Genomic DNA, 22,079 nt, shown 5'->3' with positions numbered 1-22,079 from the left:
ATGATGCGCACATGGTGCTGATCTCCGAATCATGCATTCGACTCTGGTATAGCTATAGATTTTAAGTTCAAGTGCAAATTTAGTAACGACGGCATTGAACTGAGGTATATCGAGGAGTGTATCAAATGCCCATAGTCTCAGGGAAATGACAAGGAGAAAAGAGGCGCGACTCGAGATAAAGCACATGATTATGAGGATCATTCAGGACAACGTGGCTGAGCGTGCAAAAGAAAACAATGGTATGGAAATTAAATCTTCATCTATCTAGTGCATCAGCGTCATGCCGTTCTAGATCAAACTCGAGAAATCGCATTATCGAGACCGTCTTCTCTTGACAGCCGGCTATGTACACCACCTAAACAACCTTATTCCTTCATGTCACCACCATTAAAACCCCTTCCAGCCACACTCGAAGATCCGCTTCCAGCCGTTTGCCATTGGCTCCCAGTCTGCCTCGTTCAAGTCCTGGCACCATAGATCCGAAGTCTTGAGAAGCGACTTCTTCTCCTTGAACAAACACTCGTAATCACACACAGTAACAAAGAAAGGAGTGATCTCAGTGAAAGTCTCAGTGGTCATCTGGGGCTTGCATCCTTGGCCTTGATGGAAGTCGCAGCCTGGCATGTCCTTTTTGATAGAGAAGTGCACAACACACTTATTGACATCATGGGGGTTTAAGACAGTCATGTCAACACCGAAAGGCATCATGTGCTCCAAGGGACGATTGACTGACTGAATGTAGTCTTTCATCTCCTTCATTCCGTTGCCGTGGACGTTGTGCTCACCAGCATGGTTGCCGTTGGGGTCGTACAGCTTCCAGTTGACTTCGGAGTAGTCGTTGAACATGTATTGGTTGATTTTCACCTTCCAGTGTCCAAACTTGTCCATAGGGCCATGGCTAGGGTAAGGCAGCGCGAATGAGGTCTTCGTTATTTTAGGTAATGTAAACGAAGTCTTGGACGGGACCATGCTAGTCGTGTTGCTAGCAAAGGTTTTGGACGTGTGGAATGGGTCGTTCGGGCTATTGTCACCTTCGTCATCGTCCAGCGAGAGTGGAGCCCGGGTACAAGCAGGACCATTTGAGTTGACTGTTTTAGTACCTGTCTGCGTAGTCGTCGTGTCAAATCCAGGCATTGCACCACCGCACATGGTCACTGTGGCGTCGATCATTGGCAAGCAAAGCGAAGAAACCATGGTCGAAGAAGTTCCTCGAAGGCTCGATGGAAGGGCAGAGACATTGAACCCCTCAGTACACCATACAAAACGTTCAGTGATTACCGTCCTCTTGCTGTCGTCGCAGTCTTCCGGGTCAGGTCGATTCGGCGGCTTTGTCGGTGCTGGCCCAGGCTTAGGCCCACAACCACCAGAGATTGTACAGCCAGGGCGACTGCAGAGTTCTGGAGGACAAGGCTCGCACCCTCCTCCTGGACAGTACCCATCGTAACCGACGATACCTGATGGTTGTGTGCCAGGGCATCCGAAGAAAACACAAGGGTTACAACCGAAAAGACCACAGGGAGATGTGATTTCAATCTCTAGTCCAGGGCATCCGGGTCCAAAAGAAAGACCCATCCAACCGCAACCACAACCGAAGAGCTTGCACTTTGGGTCCTTCTCCTTTGGACGAGACGTTGGCTTGGGCTTGACCTTGGGGTCGTCGCGGTCGCTGTCGCTAGGACTATCGCTCTCACCATCCCTGTCGCACTTCTTGGGAACGCATGGGCAGACGGGCCGCTTGAACATGAAGAATGTGACAGTACGCCACACCGCACACTCGGCAACGCAGTCGTTTGGCTTGCAATCTGGATCGCTGTCTGAGTGCGAATCTGGATCTCCGTCATGGTGATCGATGCTTTCAGGGAAACCCCACCACCAAGCCCGACACCAGTTGATGTTCTCAGGGAGTAGACATTCATGAGGCGGCTGCACATTGATGGGCCTCGGAAAAACCCAACCTACGCAGAAGATTCTGCACCAGTCCAAGTTCCGGCACTCATTAGGACATCCTGTGATAGTGGGCGACGGCTTAGCGGAGCTGGAAGTGGAGCTGACGATAACAACCGGCGGAGCAGTAGTGGCTTTAGATGGGACAACGATTCCAGTCGGGGTATTGCTACCCTGAACGGAATTCGGAGGACGAATGGCTGTCTCACCACCTGAGGACTGCATTAGTGAGCTTCTTAGAGGCGAAGAGGAGATAACCAGGCTCGAGCCGCTGTGAGGAGGCGACTGTTCTGCCGAACTGCCAGAGGGAAGCGGGACCGAGGATGGGACCTGACCCGAACCACTTGGGAGACCTGCCCACGAACTACCCACAGCTGGAGACGACCCAACTTGAGTGGTGGGCGTTGCTAAAGACGTAGCTCCACTTGGAAGGATGGGAACGACAGGAACGATTGCCGTGGCAGAAGGCCCTGTAGAGCTACCTGGCCAAACAGCGGAGGACACAGGAGCAGAGGAAACTGGAGGGACAATGTTCGTGACAGAGGGAACGATAGGGATGATGGCCGTGACGGAAGACTCTGTAGCAGATGAGCCAGAACGCGAGGAGCTTGAGGCCGATACACTAGCCACTGAAGTGACACCACTCCAAGGTCCAGAAGTAGATACACTAGAGCTTCCCAGTATGGTAGATCCAGTCCCTGTCCATGGAGTAGAATGTGATACAGGCTGGGATGGAGGCTGACTCTGAGGTTGCGATGCCGATAGAGATGGCAATGGCAACGGTAATGGAGACAACGACGGAGTAGGAGCTGAAGATGGAGCTGGAGATGCAGATCGAGATGGCGATGGCGATATTGGTCCTGGTATCTGCACTGATGAAAAGACATCAGAATGGCTCAGCGTGGATCCGGAGATTGGCTGGCTGCTCGAAACAGCGGAAGATGGAGTAGGAGATCCTTGCGATGAAGGGTGTTCAGACACTGAGGGCACAACGGAAGGATGATTCGGTCCAATCGAGCTCTTGGGTGGCTGGGGAACAATCGGACCCTGCGTGGAGGCAATCGATGATGGTAGAGAGGATGGGGCAGGATTCACCGACACTGTTGGAGTAGACGAAGGAAGGCTAGGTGAAGCGGATGAACCTGGTGAAGCAGAAGATGGGATGCCAGGCTGGGCGGGGGACGGAATACGAGACGCAGAAGAAGACGGAAGGCTGGGCTGAACAGAAGACGGGAGGCCTGGTCGAGCGGATGATCCTGGTGAACTAGAAGACGGGAGGCCAGGCTGAACAGAGGAAGGTAGGGCGGGCTGAATGAACGATGAAGCAGAGGGCGCCAGAACAGGGTCAGAGCATGGAAATGGTGGAGCAGACGACGGGAGGCTGGGCTGAACAGGAGACGGAGCAGAAGACGGCATCCCAGACTGAATAGATGACTGAATGCTAGGCGGAGCAGGCCGAGAGGATGAACCTGGTGGAGCAGACGACAAGATACCAGGCTGAACGGGAGACGGAGCACCAGATGGAGCAGGATGTGGTACACTAGGTTGAGCAGATGAACCTGGTGCAGCAGAGGGCGAGAAGCTAGGCGGAGCAGAAGATGGCCGGCCAGGCTGGACAGAAGATGGAGCAGACGGTGGAGCAGCAGACGGGGCAGATGGCAGCAGACTAGGTTGGGTTGGAGGGGGCGCGTGTGGCCCGCCGGATCCCCCGTCGCAGTATTCATGCTCGATGGCCCAAAGCGAAGTGCCTCCGAGGCAGCGCTTGTTTGCTAGTGCCAGCTTCATCGCGAGCGTAGCATTGTCGTCGTATCCAATCCACTGATCAGCCCAGGAGATCTCCTTGACACCAGCACCACCGTAGATGACCTGAGGGGTCAGGTTCTTCTCGCGAATAATCCTTGAGATCTCACAGGCGCTGAGAAGACCGTCTTCCCTTGTACAGCTACCAGCTTTGCTTGGGCCGGTGAACTCACAGCCGTAGTACTTGCAAGTCTGGTTGGCGACAGTGAAACCACGTCCATAATTCGCAATACCCATGTTGACTTTTGCAGGATCGAGGCTAGCGGATGTGAGCAGGTCCAGAGCGGTGTTGATTTCGGCAAGATCAGTGTGTGGCTTGATCTTGGGACCTAAACTGTTGATAAAGGCGTCCCAAGGGCCATGGAGGTCGTAGGTGAGAACCGTGAACCAATCGACGAAGTTTTGCATCTTCAACGGGGCCATGTTCTTCAGATACTCCTTTTGGGCTGGAAGAACAACAGAGATCGTGAAATCTTTTCCGAGGCACTCGCGCAGCTCGTGAACCAGATCAACTTGATTTTGAGTATCTGCTGGATTACCGCCACGATTCGACGCACCAGGCCACTCCCAGTGGATCTCAATGCCAGTGAAATTCCAAGTATCGAGAAATTGTTTGAGCGAGTCGACGAATGCCTTGCGGTTGGACTTGGTACTTGACATGTCAGACCAGGCAGTGCGTGTTGGCCCCTCGTTGGATACTTCCCAGCCGCCGATAGCCTGTAATTAAGTCAATATTCGCACCATGAGAGAGTTTTGAGTAAACACTTACCAATCCTTTTCGAACATTGTCGGGTAGATGGAGAAACTGTTTGTAAATTTCTCCATCATCGGGGTGCTCCATGCTAACCGTAAAATTCTTCGGGTCAAAGACAGCGAAACCGAGGACAATGTGAGTGAACCCTGTTGTGTTCAAGCGGAAAGGCCAGATCTGCTCGCAAGAGCGTCGGCGAATGTTTGATGCTGCATAGTATGTGATACGACGCTTTGCAGTATGAGGATCACAATAACCTAAGCATCGTCAATACTCTTTAATGCACAAAGTCTTGGCAGGAGATACATACCATCGCCATCGCAGCAGACACCGTCGATACAGGGCTTTGATGCACTGCACTTGGGAGGGTCATGGCCGATAATGGAGTGACCTTGGGAGTAATCTTCGATGATATCGAGGGTGGGTGGGACGTCGATGGAGTGAGAGTTGCTAGCGAAGCAACTCACCAACAGCGCAAACAGTGCAACGATGAGTAGACGCATTGTTATAACCGCTGCGTCAGTCGGAGTCGAAGTCAAAAGCAGAAGAAGGGTCAATCAGTGTCAAGAGAAGGAGTTAACCATTGTATTGGAAGAAGTTGTGGGAGAAAGCTGGAGAGGTGCGGGAGGGGTATATATTACTAGGAAAGTGGGCGAAAAGCCGCTAGCGAGTGAAAGTGAAAGGTGGGTGTCAGGAAGGCGCGACCAGGTGAGAGTGAGTGTACTCGTGCGGACAGTCATATCACGCGGCCTACCCTCCTTGTCTAAGCAGCACAGCTTCTAGGAGACTTATCTCAGACTGGGCAAGGCAAATTTGCCCTCTTTCACTCTGAGAGATTTCACCTGTGAAATTGACCACAAGCAGCTACTAATCCTCGGTGTCTTCGAATGGACTAGACTAAAAATAGATCCCACGATAACAGCTCAATACCAACAAGAGACAGCTCTACAGCAGCAACAAAGCACCACACATCTTGCCATGATATAAGTTACTACACGAAGAAGTCATCAAGTATACAAAAAAGTAAAAAAAATATAATAAAAAACATACGACAGCGGGGATTCGCCAGTGGTCACCCACCTGACTACTAATCCGCCGATTTCGAGCTTGAGTACCGCTGAGCGAACGGGAAGCGCTAATATCTCGAATCTATGGCCGTATGTGAAAGAACTTAAAATTTAGGGAATTATATTAGCGGTGTTATTGGAAAAACGGTCTGGCAAAACGGCGCAGCGATGTGCTTAGCTAGCGCTTCATCCCCCCATCAACCTAATCCTCGACCATGCTATATGAGTTTATACAGTATTCTGACAACCCTGGAAGTGGATGGAGAAACTGCTGGATGGAAAGGCTATCGCCTTCGAACAATAATAGCAAAAAAAAGCATGAAACAAGATCAGAGATGCGCGGCATATCCATCTGCAGTTATGTCGATATATAAGACAGTGATATATTGACTATTTGAGGGATTTGAAAGTTCGAGTTTGGTCTGATTGCCCGCTTCTTATGCTGTTATGAAACAGTAGTAGGTGTAATATTATGTTTGTTAGTATAAAAAATGATTCTTCCTCAGCGACAAACTTTACCCACTTAGGAGCAATCATGCCATAGACAAACACGTTGCTTGTTTGAAGATTGCACGCTGACTCCGCATTATCAAGTTTCCACCAACTGAGTGCTAATGCAAGCTACCGAGCCGAAATTATGGTCTTCATGTCGGATCCCAACTTAGATGCTCGAGCCTGGACAGAAGGACGATGTCAAAGTCAAAACCACAGGATGATGTCGGGCTGGCACTGCGGCCCCGCTACTGGTGACGCGCTACAAACGCGCTAAATTCTGAAAGTCCTTCACGTGATTGATTGGTCAACGGCGGGGCAATCGTCCTCAATTCGCTACATCTGACATCAAAAAGATTGTACGAGCGACATCTAATACCTGTGGCGTAAATCAGCTCTTGGTAATGTTTGCAATGAGATACAGTGAATCGTTCTTGTAAGATGCAAATTCTCAATCAGAGCCGCTATAAGAGCCGATCAACAAGGCGCCGTCTGGTATTTCAGCTGTGGGCGAGCTAGATTTGTAATAGCCAGCCTCATTTTATTGCCGTGCTGAAGTTCTTCCGCGCCATCATCTTCAGAACCCAGAACTAGGGCGTACAGCGCACACACATCACTATCAGTCTATGTCTTGGCATGTTCCTGCATGGCGGGGTCGCGCTAACGTCATTTACTAGTCTTTCGATCTCGACTCTGTCTACTGTACGCCACCATCGTATCTCATGAGTTTATATTCTTGAGCACCACCAACATGGCGCACTCGCCTCCTGCTGGCGGTATACCGGGCGTCATGATGCCACCGCGTCTCTCCATAGAGCTCGACCGTACCGATCCCGGCGTCCCTTTCCGTGCATCCCACTCCCACATCCACCACACATGGGCCCGAACCTTCCACTCGCGACCGGAGCTCTACATCCGTCCCCAGAGTCTCGAGGAGGTTCAAAAAGTCGTCAATCTCGCACGTCGCATGCGGAGACGGGTTGTTACTGTAGGATGTGGACATTCACCTTCGGACCTAACATGTACTTCATCATGGATGATCAACCTTGATGACTTCAACCAGATCTTGAAGGTCGACAAGGAGCGTAGAACAATGACAATTCAGGCTGGAATACGCATGCACAATTTGAATCTCCAGGCAAAATCTTACGGTTTGACCATGCCAAACTTGGGCTCTATCGACGTTCAGTCTCTGGCCGGAGCCATTGGCACAGCGACACATGGTAGCTCATATAGCCATGGATTACTCTCGGACCGCGTTCAGAGTTTGCGCATAGTACTGGCCAATGGGCAAGCTGTTCGTTGTTCTCCGCAACAATCCCCCGACCTCTTCCGAGCTGCATTGGTATCTTTGGGTGCGTTGGGTATAATTGTCGAGATCGAATTCCAAATGGTTGAGGCGAACAATATTGAATGGGTACAGACCATTCGACCTATTGAAGATGTCCTGGCAGATTGGAACAACGGACTGTGGACTTCCAATGAATTCGTCAGAGTATGGTGGCTACCGTATATGAAGCGCGCGGTTGTATGGCGTGCAGACAAGACGGAAAAAGCACACCGGGCACCCGAATACAACTGGTACGGTGGTAGTGTTGGCTATCATACCTATCATATCTTACTCTGGATATCGCAATACGTCCCACGTTTCCTGCCCTGGGTAGAATGGTTCGTCTTCGGCATGCAATACGGTTTCAAAGATGGGGCCGTCATCTCTGCCGTCGGTGAACAACGTACTGAACTTCTCATGAACTGTCTCTACTCTCAGTTCGTCAACGAATGGAGCATTCCTCTCGAAAAAGGCCCCGAGGCCTTAACTCGCATCACAAACTGGCTCCACGGCGATGAGAAATCCTCCGGTCTCCCATTCAGCACTAAAGGTCTATACGTCCACTCTCCCATTGAAGTCCGTCTCGCAAACACTGTTGATCGCGAGCCGCGTCCATACCTTGACACCTCTTACGCGCATACACCTTCCCTGTATCTCAATGCCACACTGTATCGTCCCTATGGCCAGGATCCCCCTTGCAGAGAACGCTATTACGAAGCTTTTGAGCACTTGATGAAAGAGTACAATGGCCGACCTCATTGGGCAAAGAACTTTCAATCCGTCGATTACAACTATCTCTCGTCAGTGTATGGTGACGACCTTGATGAATACAATCGTGTCCGCAACGAAGTTGATCCTGAAGGCATGTTCCTTGGTGCTTGGCACCGCCGCACCATTCTGCCACCCAAGGCTGATCTACCCTTGCTGCCTCTTGAAGAGAAGGAAGTCTTACGCCGAAGTCGCCGTACAGGTGGTGTTGACTGGATCGGTGAGCAGGCACGTTGGTTCGATGGCGGTCTTGACGTTTTTGAAAAGGCCGGCAGTGAATCTGGAGAAAGCTTCGACCTCATGGCCGAGGCTGAGGCGCAAAATAGCGTACTGTTGGAAGGATTGGCTGACGAGTTGATTGTCACCGAGGACAGTTATGATATGGAGACTGAAGGCAGGATGAGAGAGGGCACGGAGCAATATATGACCGGAACGAATGTCTTCAATAAAATGTGAAGTTGTCAAGCAAGAGCAGTACACGGTTGCTTGTTGATAGATGAGAAGAGAAAACCTCTCGGTCAGTCAACATACATGTGTTAGCTACGTGGAACACACACAAGCACTCGATGGCTACGAGACTAAGACGACCTGTAATATAAGCCTCCATGAGTCAGTTATACAACAAACGATCGTCCGGCGCCCCGGTGAAATCAACACATTAGCGCACCCGATCGGGCAAAGTGCTATCGCGCCTTCATCATGCCAGCTACTTCATGATTTTCGTTTTGTACCTCACTTAAATTCTAGCTGATTTCGCTGAACCACGACAAAATGCTCAGCTACTGTGCAGAGAACAAATTTGAGAACGAAAGGTTTTATAGCGAATGACTTGACATGTTTCTAGGTACAGGAAATTCAACACGTCTCTCCTTCTCCAATCTGCCCACAGCTATCTGAGGCACGATTCTTGTCTACTCTCGTCCGCTAGTTTCTCGTTTCACAGACAACAACTCATCTACTGAGTCTGCACATAGATGTCAGAGCTTCCAGAAGACTGGTAACCTTCAGTAGCGACAATCTGGTAGTAGTGTTGGCCAAGGTTCAAGCCATAGCGAGACCAAGCGTTGAAGTGGTTCTGCATGTTCACGCTTCCACCGACACGCTTCTGGGTGCGGACAGACCTATCATAATAGTCAACATCTACACTTTTGTGGAATCAGACAGCAAAAATGACTTACCAGTACTGCTGAAAGGTCCTTGTTCCGTCAATGGAGGGCTGGTTGACACGGGTGGAGACGGCAACGTTGTAAGTACCACCATCAGTCTGGAAGCTACCCTTGATCTGGGCTCCACTGCTAGGGTTGTAGGTTCCGTAGGATTCAATTACGTAGTACTCGACAAGCGGGTTGCGGGTCCATCCGTACACAGCGAGGTACCCGTTGCCCTGGGGGTTGAAGGCTCCACCGTAGTTGATGACACTACGAAGTCACATCAGTAAAAGTCCTCATCAATAAACAGTCTTTGCAACCTACCGGCCGTTTCCAGGGTTCCATCCCTTGCCACCAACAAAGTTGCCAGTGTTCCTCCAGGTCACGGAGTACCTGCTTCCCTCACCCATGGTGTACTGGGCAGAGCCACCGCCATCAGTCCACCACGAGTAGAAGTATCCATTGTGGTATCCCTCGGAGCTGGGAGTAGACTGACGCTTCTCAAGGAGAGCAGTCGCGTTGGCATCGTCACGCTCACGAAGGAAGTCGAAGGGAGCAGCGAGAACGCTGGTGGTAGCCACAGCGGCGAGAAGCAGAGACTTGAAAGAAACCATCTTGTGTTGAGTATTGCTGATCTGTGCTGGATGCAGTGATGCTACTGACTGGGAGCAGCTATCAACTTATATCTCTACGCCGAGTAATAGTTGAGCCTGAATCGCAGGATGAAATGGCACTTGGGGTCATGAGGTCTCATCTCGCGCACTGTCTCTATTCGTGATGGTGTACACATTGGTGGTGGGTTGGAACCTCTCACTTTGACAAGCTCGCCCTAAGCGGCGGCCACAATGACCAAGTCGAGACACATAGGGAACATGCACGGATCGACATCCAGTTTCGGCAGCAACAGCCACCACGGGGTGATCAAAAAGATCCGTAGCCCTTGCGTAAATCTGCATAACATAATTAAAATAACATCGCTGTACCCGGGTTTTACGCGCTGTTTGAACCGGGTTTCGAGGACGTTAATATAAAGGAACGCCACAGAAATAAGGGCAGACACCCTACCCCACACTCCCCATATCCTTTCACAGCTCAAGAAGAACTTCAATCGGGCTAAACATGCATACACGATGTATCTATCAGGGGTAGTATCGCACGTGACGGGACACAGAAGGCTCCAGGCGGGAAATCTCGGCAATCTTTCAGTTTACCACCGGTTGAACACGTCCTGCCAAGATATATAGGAGCCGGCACTTCTACCGCTTCCACTACGACACGCCAAGCGCGGTGGATATCTTGGGCGGAGAAGAGACGTGGAGTGCAGAAGTGGGTCGACATGTGGGCGAGTTAACGGAGAAAAGGTTTTGGAACGAATCACAAGAATTGGCGGAGAAAAGGATATGCCCAAATTGGGCAGATAAGACAACAAATCCCATAGTCATCGGTAATTGTGCAGAATCGCACATGGCGTGCTTGGAGACTGCCTTCAATCCTCCACAGCGTTATCCGGATATCCAACTCGTTTGGGAAGGTTCAGAAGCACTATCGACACTAGGTCACTATACGTAGGTTAACTATAGGAGGACGTCATCCAGACTACTGCACCCCGGTTCCCCGCCAAGATCGGGCGGCTCCACACCCATCGACATGGCGGGTGTGGGCGGACTTGGAAATTAGCCTGTGCTAGTATTCGACTACAATAGGTCACCTTACGGACTATTGAAACCACCGGACGATTCTTTTGTTTCATGAATTCGATCTGAAGACATTTGAAATCACGTTGCTTCAGATCTACTAAGACGCGTTGTCTCTGAAATTGGACGAAAGAAAAGCTATTTTGGGAAATTATAGCATTACTAAGAGAGCGGGTCTTGTGTGACCGTTTTCGTCCGGAAACTCGGCAACGACAAAAGATTTAAAGTTTCACAAGAAAAAGGAAAAAGAAAACACGCACGGAGCAAACTGGGGGCTGTGGAGACATATTAACATAATGCATTTCCACATAGGCACAGAGGTAAAGGAAAAGAAATCAAAATCACAAAATTCAGAATGACAAGAAAGGCAATCGCTACGTGCAGGAAACAGGGACCAGGTTAGAAAACATATTGCTGAACAAGGTGATCCAAGATTGGTCTGTCTCTCCCTCTCAATCTCTCTTCCGGATACGAACTCCGTTCACTGATCAAACATCTCGCGCCACTTTCCACGTTTTGCAGCAAGAAAAACACATCCTAGTCCCACGTTTTCCGTGTGCTGTGTAACCTCATGACTACCAGGCGGCAAAATAGGGCATACAGGACCTCATTTCCCGTCTCGGGGCTTGATTCTGATGACTTCAATATAGTCTGCCTAACATGTCGCCCCTGCTACCCGACTTGAACTCTTATTTCTGTATTTCTGTTTAGCCGGCTTGAGGGCAATAGTGGCGTGTCACTTTTGCCAGATGAGGCAGTGCAGTCGTGGCTTGGTTTTGATTCGATGAGAGGCGATATGGTATGCTCGCCTGCGGTATCTGAGACTCAAGTATGGGTCTGGAAAGTAGAGCATTTTCTAGAGATTCTCATCGTTTCGTCGCGATCTCGCAAGAAGGTATTTAGTTGACGCCATCGAGACTGAGCACCTTGCGCAAGTTTCCCCTCAAAGCTCCTTTTCTCGCCATCTTACACCGCAGGTGTCAGCTGCCTGCGTGATTATTCTGTCAGGCTTGTTGCTTTTTCTTGTTGGGCGCGCTTTATTAAAATTCGGTCCTGATTGAGTGGCAACAGTCATAGAACGACACAGGATATCTCGTCATTCTCGACGGATATACAGTGGGGATAATTGAAAAACACTCGCCATCAGACTTCTACCGTCTTGTCATCATACCATAAGGGAAACTGTAATTAGACTTGTAGCCTTGTGACTAAATCGACTGAGACACTATCAGATGAGTTCTCCGTACCCCTGGTGGGTTTGCCCTCAATTGTGGGCAAATCTTAGAGATCACACATGTCACCAAGGTCATCGGATATCAGGCTATGAAGCTGATATCAGATCATGTTGTGAAGTAATCTACAATATCTGTGTCGCTCGATCTACTCCACAAGGCAGGTACGATCGACATACTTTCTAACAACCAGAACGCAGGTTTGAAGTTAAGTCGGACCGTTTCAAAGCGTACTCCACAATGAACACTGAACACTGAACTCTGTTGAGAGAGAATACCACAGAGACCATGCGAATGCGACAAGCGGCGTTGATTCCAACATTACCGCAATCATCATGATTTCAAGTTTCATACAAGACAACAGCCACAGAACTCAACGCTTCATATCACAAACCCCTCTCATCGCATGTCGTTCTCAAAACTCAGCACCACCCACCATCACCTCCACGTGACATACACTACGCACGGTTCAACGGGCCACCACCCTCCCACCTACATTACCCCAATCTAACTTTCATATAAAACCAGAACAAAATACTCCCAACATACCCTTATCTACACCAAATCTCGCTTATCGTCGTAAGTGGTACACTTATTGTTTCATCCCTTCCCTGGGATTGATAGCTTCCTCGGAGTTTGCTGTTGTTGTTGTTGTTGTTCTTGATGACAAAACGGGGTCCTCGGAGTCTTTTTGCAGGGTATCGGTGTCCGAATGACGAGGATGAGTGGGTGGGTGGCGACATTTCGGATTTAGCCTTGATGGGGCAAAGATGGATTGGTCACGCCACTGTTAAATGGTTGCTAAACGGATGCCTGGATTACAGTTTGGGGGGGAGGGAACACAGCAAACGGTCTTGCTTCTGGACTCAGGTACGCGGAGTACGGCGTTTGTAGTGTGATTTAAGGTATGCTGCGCCGACTCAGCCTGTTGGTTGGGAGAATTGATGGTACGTACTTTGTTTCCTTACTCTCTGTCTCTCTATCTCTTTTGCGGTATTCTAATGACACGATACTCTTATCAGATACCAACACCACATTCATCGCATCAACACCGAAGATGCGCATCTACAGTCTCAGCGTCGATGCTGCGCTTCTAATCACTCCGTCGATATCCGCACTCTCTTTGTCGATGCTGCACCTCTCACACACCGCCGATGCCAGTGCAGTGATCTTCGGCGCACTTACTCCTTACCCCGCGTTTTGATCCATCCCACCGGTGCCAAACTCTCCATCTTCCCCAAAGATAAGCGACCCTGATCTACGCGTTCACAGCGCTGTCTGCCCTATCAAACGCAACCCGTCCCGTTCTTTCCCGATAAACCAACATGCTCTGCTGAGCGAGCGCTTGACACACCCATTGAGACGAAAGCCATTATTTCCACTTCGAGGATACTTTGCGAAATCCTACCAGAGGCTCGGGATTTTGCAGCTTTGGGATGACTGTTTTTCTGCTTCAGGGCTTCGTTGCGAAATTTCGGACAAAAAAAGATGTTGTGTGCTGTATATGGTCCGCCTTTCGGAGTTTGACCTTGCTCGTCCAATCCCAAATCCCCCGGGCACATACTTTGCTTGCTGGGATCGGGGATAATGGGAAATGGGTTCGACGCCTCCTCCTTCCCCGTGCGGATGCGCACGACTGGCGCTGTACGAGAAATGCGGAGACGATCGCGGAGAGCCGAAAAGTGAGGGAAAAAGATCAAAACGATGGTTCGGTCAGCTCACTTTCCCCGGAATTTTTTTACTTCTCTTCTTTTCTTCTCCCCTTTGCCTTAAATACCCGCCGTCGCGCAACGGATTCGATTCTGTTGACAAGAAGATTGCAAGGTACCCCGTTGTCAAAAGCCATACCAGTCACGTGATCAACCACTTTCACATCCCCATCTACACTCCACATCTACACTGAGATCTCGTGTCCCAAGCTCTCCCTACCTCTTCTTCCCATCAATAAATCTTCGAGCCATTGATATTTGAATAATTGTGCAATCCCAATACCTCAATTACAAACCTTAGCCATGCCCGCCGCAACTCGCACCCTAGAACACGCAGTCCTCCAAGCCCATCGTGCAAAGGGTGTACGCTACCCGACTGCCCACCAGAAAGACTGCTTCAAAACTTGGTACTCGTATGCGCTGCGTCAGGGCGAGGCGCAGAAGACGAGTCGCAAGGCGATTGAGGAGCATGGGAGATTGCTGAAGGAGATTAGGGAGCAGGCGCCGGGGGGTAGGACGTATCTTTGATAAGGTAAGATGGCATGTTACTAGAGGAATGAGTATCTAGCTGACGTTGATAGCGAAGATGGCGGCGGAGTTTTGGTGTTGACATGGAAGATACCGTGCATAGTTTGTGGTGGGTTGAGAGGATGGACATTGTATCGTATGTAGTCTACCCAATTTGTCTGGAAATATTTTTAATCGATATGTTACTTGCGATTACTTTAGCAAGACGGCTGTTTTTTTTGGATGAATATTTGTTCCAATTCATGCGACTTGTATGGCTACACTACGCACATTAACAAACCGTCACTATAAGAAAAAAATGAACGGTTTATCACAGTCTGGCATCGCACTCATCTCATGAAGATAGATTTTTTCTTCTTGGAATATCAGATCGAGTGTACGAATCACACAAACAAGATTTATACTGGGGATCCCAATATTGCAAAGAGCGACACGGGATGAGCAAATCCCATTGGGCCGGAGGCTCATCATCGCGTCATGCAAGCACCCCACTGCGGGATGCCTTTTGTTAATCATTCCGCCGGCATATGCCGATATCTATATGCCTCGGCAACAACCACTTAATTGACTATAGAACGCCTCTTATACAACTAGAACACTTTAACCCAAGGATAGCCTGTCTATATCCTGACTCTGTATAGTACCTTTCGAGTTCACTACCATCACCATTTACAACACCAGACGAACAAACAAGACGCACAGTCAACATGGCACCAAGCTTCCGTGAAATTGTCGGAATTCCACCGTCCACCGCATCCACCAGCGACTCCGCGCTCCTCATCATCGACGCGCAAAATGAATATGTACATCCCCTACCCCGCAGTGAAGCAGAACCGCAAACTTAACAACCAAAAAGGCCTCCGGCAAACTCAAAGTGACCAACGCCGCGGAAAGCGGAAAAGCCATCGCAGACCTCCTCGCCAAATACCGCAAAGCCGGCGGAAAAATAATCCACATCCTGCACAAGGAAGACGACGGCGCCCCCGTATTCACACCTGGTACCCATCTCGCCGATGAATTCCAGGAACTCACCGCACAAGTAATTTATCCCCCCCTTCCCACCTTCCTTCCCCCCACCAACCCCCACTCCATCTTGCATACCATCACCACGGAAGAGCTAACTCGCTGCGAAGGAAACTGAACCAACAATCTGGAAACAATACCCCGGCGCCTTCGAGCAGACCACTCTACACGAAACGCTGCAGAGCATGGGTGTCAAGAAGCTTGTTTTGACAGGCTACATGGCGCACGTGTGCGTGTCGACGACCGCACGGGAGGCGTTTCAGAAGGGGTATGAAGTGCTGCTTGCAGAGGAGGCGATTGGGGATCGGGATATTCCCGGGGTGAGCGGGGAGGAGGTGAAGAGGGTGGCGTTGGCGGAGTTGGCGGATGTGTTTGCGACGGTTGTACGGGTGGAGGATGTGGCGTAGGGGGAGGGTATTGCTAAATAAAGGCTGTTGTTGGTATAGTTGATTCGATTAGGCTACTGTTTACTAAATGCTCGTAGTGATTCTTGGGAGGGGTGACGGGCTACTCATGAGCGTGAATGTGGATTACTCAGGATAGAATTCGATGAACCTGATGTTGGATAAGACTACACTTCGTTTACCGCTTCAATGGTAGGGACATCCCTAGTTCATGCTGAGATTTATGTCAGTTAAACAAGACACTGTACATACGTTCACAGGCTTCTACCTATGTCAACATGCAAGTTCATCGATAAGGTTACTTAGAATAGTTAAACACACTGCAGGAATATGTGCGCAAGACCGTCCCCTGGTCATAGAGCGACGTTATCCCCTTTTTGATATAGCTGATCACCGCCGCGGATCCTATTAGCCGCATAATCTCCGAAGAATAGCGTACATATCCATCGCTTAGTGCACTACACATAATACCTAAATCCCACGATATTGCAACATCACAGGACTCTACCTAGTCCTCCTTTATCATACCGAGCAACTCTGTACCCCCTTTCCTCCTTCCAACCCACACCCCGATCCCCAATTCCCCACTCACGATCTCACCGGCCTCTCCTTACCCCACGCAGCAATCGCCCAAACCCCCCTCACAACCCCCTCCTCTTCATAACTCCCCCTCAAACTCATCCGCCCCATTTCCCCCTGCCACTTCCTCAACTCCTCATAAACCCCCACCAGCACATCCTTAAACTCGGCACTCGGCCGCCCCCTCCACGCACACCCCCCACTCCCAATCTTACTACAGCACCGCTCAACAACTAAATTCACAACCTCGTGTCTGCGGGTGGGGAAAGGATGCGGGGCAGGAAAATGCGCGATGCCCTGGCTGATCAGCACGGTGTAGAGGTGCAGCAGGTCGAAGTAGCGGATGGAAGCCGGTGCGGCGGCTTGCATGATAAAGTCCCAAGATATATGGTCGGCGGCTAAGGGGAGACAGGCGTTTGCGCGCCAGATCAACCTGTTTGTGCGGGAGCTGGTGGTTAGGTATTTGGGGAGGACGGCGCCTGCGTTTGCGGTGAGACGGGCGAGGCGGACTAAGGGGATGGCGAGGCCGGTGGCGATGTCGGGTCGGCCTAGGGAGTCCCAGGATGCGGAGATGAGGTTGTAGCAGTCTAGCACTGGGTCGGGGGAAGGGCCGGGGGAAGGGCGCGTGGTGCGGATTGTGTGTGTGAGGGCGGGGAAGAGGGCGCGGTTGAGCATGGAGGTTATGGAGAAGGAGCCGTTGGGGTGGATTTTCCAGAGGGTTTGGAGGCTTGGCCAGAGCTTTTGCATGAAGACTTGGAGGCGCTCGTTGGGTTGGTGGCAGAGTTCCTCCCAGATTGACTGTACGTTGAACGAACCGCGGGGGTTGGACTTGGGGACTAAGATATGGCGACATGTTGGGCAGGCATTTGTGTTGCCTCGACCGCCGGTGAGCCATTTCTTAATGCAGTTGTGACCGAATATATGCTGGCATGGGAGCGCTACAGGTTGGTGAGTCGTGCTGAAGGGTTCAGTACAGATGCTGCAGGCATCGACTGGGTGAAGTTGAGTGTTGATAAATCTCTCCATTACGAGTATATGGACAGTTCACGGTTGAACAAGAAACAGGAAATAGATAGATAATACAAATTACATTAGGGCAGATCGATATGTCCGTGAATCTGGATCAGGCATGAAGGGTGGTTGTAAACGGAATGTTCGTGAATGGTGAGCGGCGTGAAGTTTTGCGGCATCACTGATGTTGTCTTGTTTGTGAACATGGAGTATGAACGAAGTTCCAAACCTTCCAGAAAGACTTTGGTGATTTATATCTTCGCATCGTGAGTTGCCTTGTCAAGTTCTCGTCCTAAGTAGATGCCTTGTCGCACAAACAGTCTGTCAGTTATGTGAGCACCACGCTCTGACTTTTACAGAGCAAAGACAAACTGCAAATATCGCAAACCTAAATATCTGCCAGAGCGTTCAACAACTCCGGGTCGTGTTGGGCAATTTGTTTTCGCAGACACGTGTTCGCGTCGTCCTCCGGTCGTCGCCATGTATTCACACCCTGCATATTTCTGGCCAAGGCCGCAGCTGAACAATGACTCCAACATTTCATTGGCCATCAACGCATTGTCTAACATAACGTCCTCCATTTGTCCCAATCACAACGCAGAATGATGCGCAATCACCCACACAAAGTCCTTGTCTCGCAACGACGAAAGAAACCTTCGCTCCTCTTATTTACAACACACAATCACTTGGATATTCCCGCTAGCACTCCGCAAAAATCTCCATCTACCTTACACAGACAGTTTCTCGCCAGATACCCAGTGCAAATGTATTACGAACCGAGCATAGATCCCCTAGAGGAGTACGAATGGACCAAGCTCCCCTACAAACTCACAGTTCTAGTCCCGCCACGCCCACCGCGCCGATGGATGTCGCTGAAACCAGGAAATACACCCGGTCGCAACAATACCCACGATATCCCAGAACTGCCGCGTCCAAACTCACATGCTGACTTTAGCCGTGTGTCGCTTGAAGACTTGCTGGGATTGCCGACGAAAACCGTAATCGTAAAGAGCGATGGGTTTCCGCGCGACATGCGGTGTAAACACGCACAAGGTGCGAATGGAGCGGAAGTGGGGGCAAGAGGGTGTAAAGAAGGATGTTATGTGCTGGAGAAAGGAGGTGAAATAAGCAGTTGGAGGTGCGCGAGTAACGAGTGTGAAGGGCATGTGTACTGTGGAAAAGTGATGAAGGATAAACATGGAAATTGCTGTTTTGGGAAAAAAGGGGAGCGAATGGTTTGTCTTCAGACATAAGATGAATATGAAAATATGGGAAAAGTCTTCTTAGTTGAAAGCATTTTTTGATGACAGTAGTTTCAGAACAGCGTGAGAATCTTATATCATTAAAAAAAGAGTAAATAACTGGGTATGATAGATTTTGGGCGTTTCGTGTTGATGATGGCTTCGTGACGCGGAAAACTACTCGAGATTTTTGAAGCAAGATGTTACATCTTTTCCAAAAACATTTACAAGAAGAAAGCGGCAGCGGCACCAAGACCAGCCAAAGCAGGGACCACGTTCATCAACGGCGCAGCGTTGGTAGCTTCTGGGGCTGCTGATGAAGTTTGTGAAGTGCGGGAAGCCCCAGAGCTAGCAGGCGCCTCTGAGCCGGAAGAAGTGGGCTTGGCGGAGTTGGTAGCGGAAGACTTGGAAGAGGTAAGGGAGGCACTGCCGGCCGAAGGTGTAGCAGCTGCAGAAGCGCTGGGGAGTAGGTCCTCGCCAGCTGTAACGACAACCTGAACCATGTTAAAATAACCATCTGGCAGTGTTGTAGTCGCGCTGGTGTCAAGAGGTCCCGCACTGCACAACTCGTCCTCAGAATCGGCGCTTGCGCACGCTGAGCTGACGGCGGCCTCGAGACCCTTGGTCGACATAGTGCAAGTGGCTTCCTGATCATCGGTGTTCTGGCGTGTGCATTCGCCTGTGATAGTGACAGTGACACCATCGTTCTCGGCCACAGCATTGACTCCGTAGTAGGTGTTGCCTTGAAGAGTGACCATCTGGCCGATCTCGGCCGCCGCACCTAGGTCTTCCTGAATTCGATATAAGTATGCATTACTAGAGTCGAGTTTTGTTTCTGTTTACGGTCATGCCCTGAACGTCAATAGACATTGTAGTACGGCCATTTTGAACAGTGATCACGGAGGCAACATATGAAAGGCTGTTGCTTCCGGTACCCGCCATCCATGCTGAAGTGGTCAATTGCGCAGTCGCGCATGAGACAAGAAGAGCGGTGGAGAAAATCTTAGACATTATGCTGATGTGAGTGTTTTGAACGGGGAATGGTATGTTGTTGGAAAAGAATGTGCTATGATTAGGCTAGGAACAACAAGCAGTAACGAGCGAAGCTTAGCTGTGAAGGCGTAGATTGGGATACCGCAGTCTATTTAACCAGGAGTCCTTTGGCTGTCTGCTTGCATGACAGCGGGAACAACGCACGATGCAGGCGGCCTAAGGCGCACAGCCCCTGATATTGATCCGCCTAGTACCTTTTCAGGCTGATTGGCCACTAACCTGGGCTAGCTGAAACCCATTCCAGATCGTTGCCTAGAAGAAATTATGGAAAATTCTCCACAATAGTATCTATGCGGCGGAGGCGTTGATCAGAGCGGGCATTGCATGAGGTATGTAGCTGCAAATAGCTATGGTGGTGACTTGCTGATAGCGATCTGGCCAGCGACTTCGAGATCCAAAGGTCTTCGCTCTTTTGTTTGGGATACTCAGCCTCTGCTACACCGGTAATTCACCTGTATATTGATTCTACCGCTAGGTCCGACGATTTCAACGGTTTGACTGGAGAGTGCTTTGGTTGAGGCGTGTTTCGGGCGTCGCCTTGTGAGCCAATGCCGGGGTGATGGCAATCTCGTTAAGCCAGCCCGGAGTTAGCGCGCCCTAGCACAATATGGAGCAAAGGGGCATTGCCGCTATCGGTTCTATGAGAGCACAATGGAGGCTGGGTCATGTCGTAAATGTCAAGTTTGAGGTGGATTGGTTGACGTCCAAAATAGCAAGGAACGTGGATCTTGAGGACGACATGCGCCAAGACTTTATGACATAACATCACACCAGACGTCAATGAACGCATCGGTCTCGACGGTTGCAGTCCGCGGATCTCGTCAAATCGAACAAGGATTGATTGCGCAAAATTACAACAATGAAATGAGCCGGGTATCCGATAACAAGTAGCACGAAAACGTAACTTTGACACCGCTCTGTACGCAACTAATATCGCCACAGGCATTCAAGTAGCACAAAATACAGTGCCACAATACAGCCAAAACAGCTTGCATCTCTCCGGCCAATGCAAGCCAATCACCAAGTTATTCTTCCACCATTTCATCCCCTACCGACTTCCTTTTTTGGCACTTGGTGAAGCAGTGTCCTAGGCCTCGTCGTTGTAGTATTGCGCGCCACGACGCATACCACTCGAAAAGTTGTAATCGTCGTCGTCGTTGTCTCGTGCTCGAAGAAGCTCCTTGCTCCACCCCTGGAATGGTTTCTTGAGCGCAGAGCGCAGTGAAGAGGCTGATAGCGTGTGGTGCTGAATTGACGAGTTGGGTGTGCCAGGGGTTGGAGTCACAGAAGAGCTGCGGCTCGAGGTTTTGGAGTTGGATTCAGCCATGATGATTATGAAAAGATAGGAGCGAATGAATTGTGCTATCTCAAAGAGTCGTGGATAATGAATGACTTTGCGTAAGTTGGGAAAATGATGTTTGAGCGACTGGTTCATCACTTGAAGGTTCTGCATCGTGGCGATATATATGCGTTTGCAGGCCGATATTTTCTACCAAAGCAAAACCGAGCCATCGCCGAATGGCTTCACATGAATAGTTGTTACTATCTTGGCCCACATTAAGAGCCTCACCCACATGGTCGCTGATCAGCCGGGCTCCGTTACTCCAGCCCTTGATTGGCGCGTGGCGTCGATTAAAACTCGGGGATTCGGGATTGCTCGGCGAAATTGAGAATTCGGGAGTACCCGGACACAAGACTTGACAGCTCAGCTGTCATTGGATGATAAGAGGTTTTTGCAGCTGTCTAAAAGGTTGTTCTTTTGAATCTAGAAAAACAGCACAAAAACTCAACGCCTCCCGTGAATGTGCCATGACTCGAAAGCCGAGCGCAAGCCACGTGATATACCCTCGCTCAAGACCATACTTAAAGGGGGATTCGCTGTTGGTGAGCCAATAAATTACTCACTCGTCGATAAGCTATCCATCAATACTTGGATACAACGCCTTTCTAGTATTACTCAGATCATAACCATTATGAGCTACGAACCCCTACTCTGGTTGAAATTCGAGGGTAAGTTCCAAAAGCGTGCGCCCCACAAACCTCTTGTGCGCAAAACAACTGCGTAGCAACACCATGTAGCACTATCACGGTGCTTGCTATTCATAAATCCAACGCCAAAGTATCCAGATCCACTGCAGCCTTCATAGGCTCAGCTGCTTCTTGTCGGGTTGATTGTTGTGTGCAGTCTTGTCACAGTGTGTGCCGCGTCTATTAGTGTGTAACCTCTTCGCAGGCGTCGCGCCGTCCTTATAACTACCACCCCCTATTTTGGCCACCTTAGCAGCGACTCGGTTGGACTTAGTAT

At 50.0% G+C, this 22,079-nt stretch overlaps 9 protein-coding genes across 9 annotated transcripts; 4 read left to right on the top strand and 5 right to left on the bottom strand.

The window, feature by feature from the left end:
• Positions 1-387: 387 nt before the first annotated feature.
• COCMIDRAFT_94927 (glycoside hydrolase family 18 protein) lies at positions 388-4,696 on the bottom strand (the record flags this gene model as incomplete). Its single annotated transcript, XM_007689649.1, has 5 exons — positions 388-1,814; positions 1,956-2,587; positions 2,738-3,484; positions 3,593-4,461; positions 4,514-4,696. Coding segments are annotated over 5 exons (3,858 nt in total), but the record flags the coding sequence as incomplete, so codon positions are not given.
• Positions 4,697-6,844: 2,148 nt separating this feature from the next.
• Positions 6,845-8,608, top strand: COCMIDRAFT_94913 (uncharacterized protein; the record flags this gene model as incomplete). Its single annotated transcript, XM_007689648.1, has 1 exon — positions 6,845-8,608. The coding sequence occupies one exon, from the start codon at positions 6,845-6,847 to the stop codon at positions 8,606-8,608; it is 1,764 nt and encodes a 587-aa protein (XP_007687838.1).
• Positions 8,609-9,107: 499 nt separating this feature from the next.
• Positions 9,108-9,914, bottom strand: COCMIDRAFT_95051 (glycoside hydrolase family 11 protein; the record flags this gene model as incomplete). Its single annotated transcript, XM_007689647.1, has 3 exons — positions 9,108-9,273; positions 9,331-9,570; positions 9,625-9,914. The coding sequence occupies 3 exons, from the start codon at positions 9,912-9,914 to the stop codon at positions 9,108-9,110; spliced, it is 696 nt and encodes a 231-aa protein (XP_007687837.1).
• Positions 9,915-14,238: 4,324 nt separating this feature from the next.
• Positions 14,239-14,463, top strand: COCMIDRAFT_94990 (uncharacterized protein; the record flags this gene model as incomplete). The annotated part of the gene is made up of 1 exon (XM_007689646.1): positions 14,239-14,463. One exon carries the CDS (start codon positions 14,239-14,241, stop codon positions 14,461-14,463), a length of 225 nt encoding a protein of 74 aa, XP_007687836.1.
• Positions 14,464-15,170: 707 nt separating this feature from the next.
• On the top strand, positions 15,171-15,893 carry COCMIDRAFT_95020 (uncharacterized protein; the record flags this gene model as incomplete). Its single annotated transcript, XM_007689645.1, has 3 exons — positions 15,171-15,266; positions 15,320-15,502; positions 15,597-15,893. The coding sequence occupies 3 exons, from the start codon at positions 15,171-15,173 to the stop codon at positions 15,891-15,893; spliced, it is 576 nt and encodes a 191-aa protein (XP_007687835.1).
• Positions 15,894-16,478: 585 nt separating this feature from the next.
• Positions 16,479-17,495, bottom strand: COCMIDRAFT_36642 (uncharacterized protein; the record flags this gene model as incomplete). Its single annotated transcript, XM_007689628.1, has 1 exon — positions 16,479-17,495. One exon carries the CDS (start codon positions 17,493-17,495, stop codon positions 16,479-16,481), a length of 1,017 nt encoding a protein of 338 aa, XP_007687818.1.
• A 749-nt stretch (positions 17,496-18,244) lies between these two features.
• On the top strand, positions 18,245-18,733 carry COCMIDRAFT_36641 (uncharacterized protein; the record flags this gene model as incomplete). Its single annotated transcript, XM_007689627.1, has 1 exon — positions 18,245-18,733. The coding sequence occupies one exon, from the start codon at positions 18,245-18,247 to the stop codon at positions 18,731-18,733; it is 489 nt and encodes a 162-aa protein (XP_007687817.1).
• Positions 18,734-18,945: 212 nt separating this feature from the next.
• Positions 18,946-19,732, bottom strand: COCMIDRAFT_26195 (uncharacterized protein; the record flags this gene model as incomplete). Its single annotated transcript, XM_007689622.1, has 2 exons — positions 18,946-19,512; positions 19,565-19,732. 2 exons carry the CDS (start codon positions 19,730-19,732, stop codon positions 18,946-18,948), a joined length of 735 nt encoding a protein of 244 aa, XP_007687812.1.
• A 1,129-nt stretch (positions 19,733-20,861) lies between these two features.
• Positions 20,862-21,101, bottom strand: COCMIDRAFT_95001 (uncharacterized protein; the record flags this gene model as incomplete). The annotated part of the gene is made up of 1 exon (XM_007689644.1): positions 20,862-21,101. One exon carries the CDS (start codon positions 21,099-21,101, stop codon positions 20,862-20,864), a length of 240 nt encoding a protein of 79 aa, XP_007687834.1.
• Positions 21,102-22,079: the final 978 nt, after the last annotated feature.

The sequence above is a fragment of the Bipolaris oryzae genome, assembly GCF_000523455.1.
Source record: "Bipolaris oryzae ATCC 44560 unplaced genomic scaffold scaffold_62, whole genome shotgun sequence".
In the NCBI taxonomy this organism is placed as follows: Eukaryota; Fungi; Ascomycota; class Dothideomycetes; order Pleosporales; family Pleosporaceae; genus Bipolaris; species Bipolaris oryzae.
This window is presented reverse-complemented; position numbering and strand designations above follow the sequence as displayed.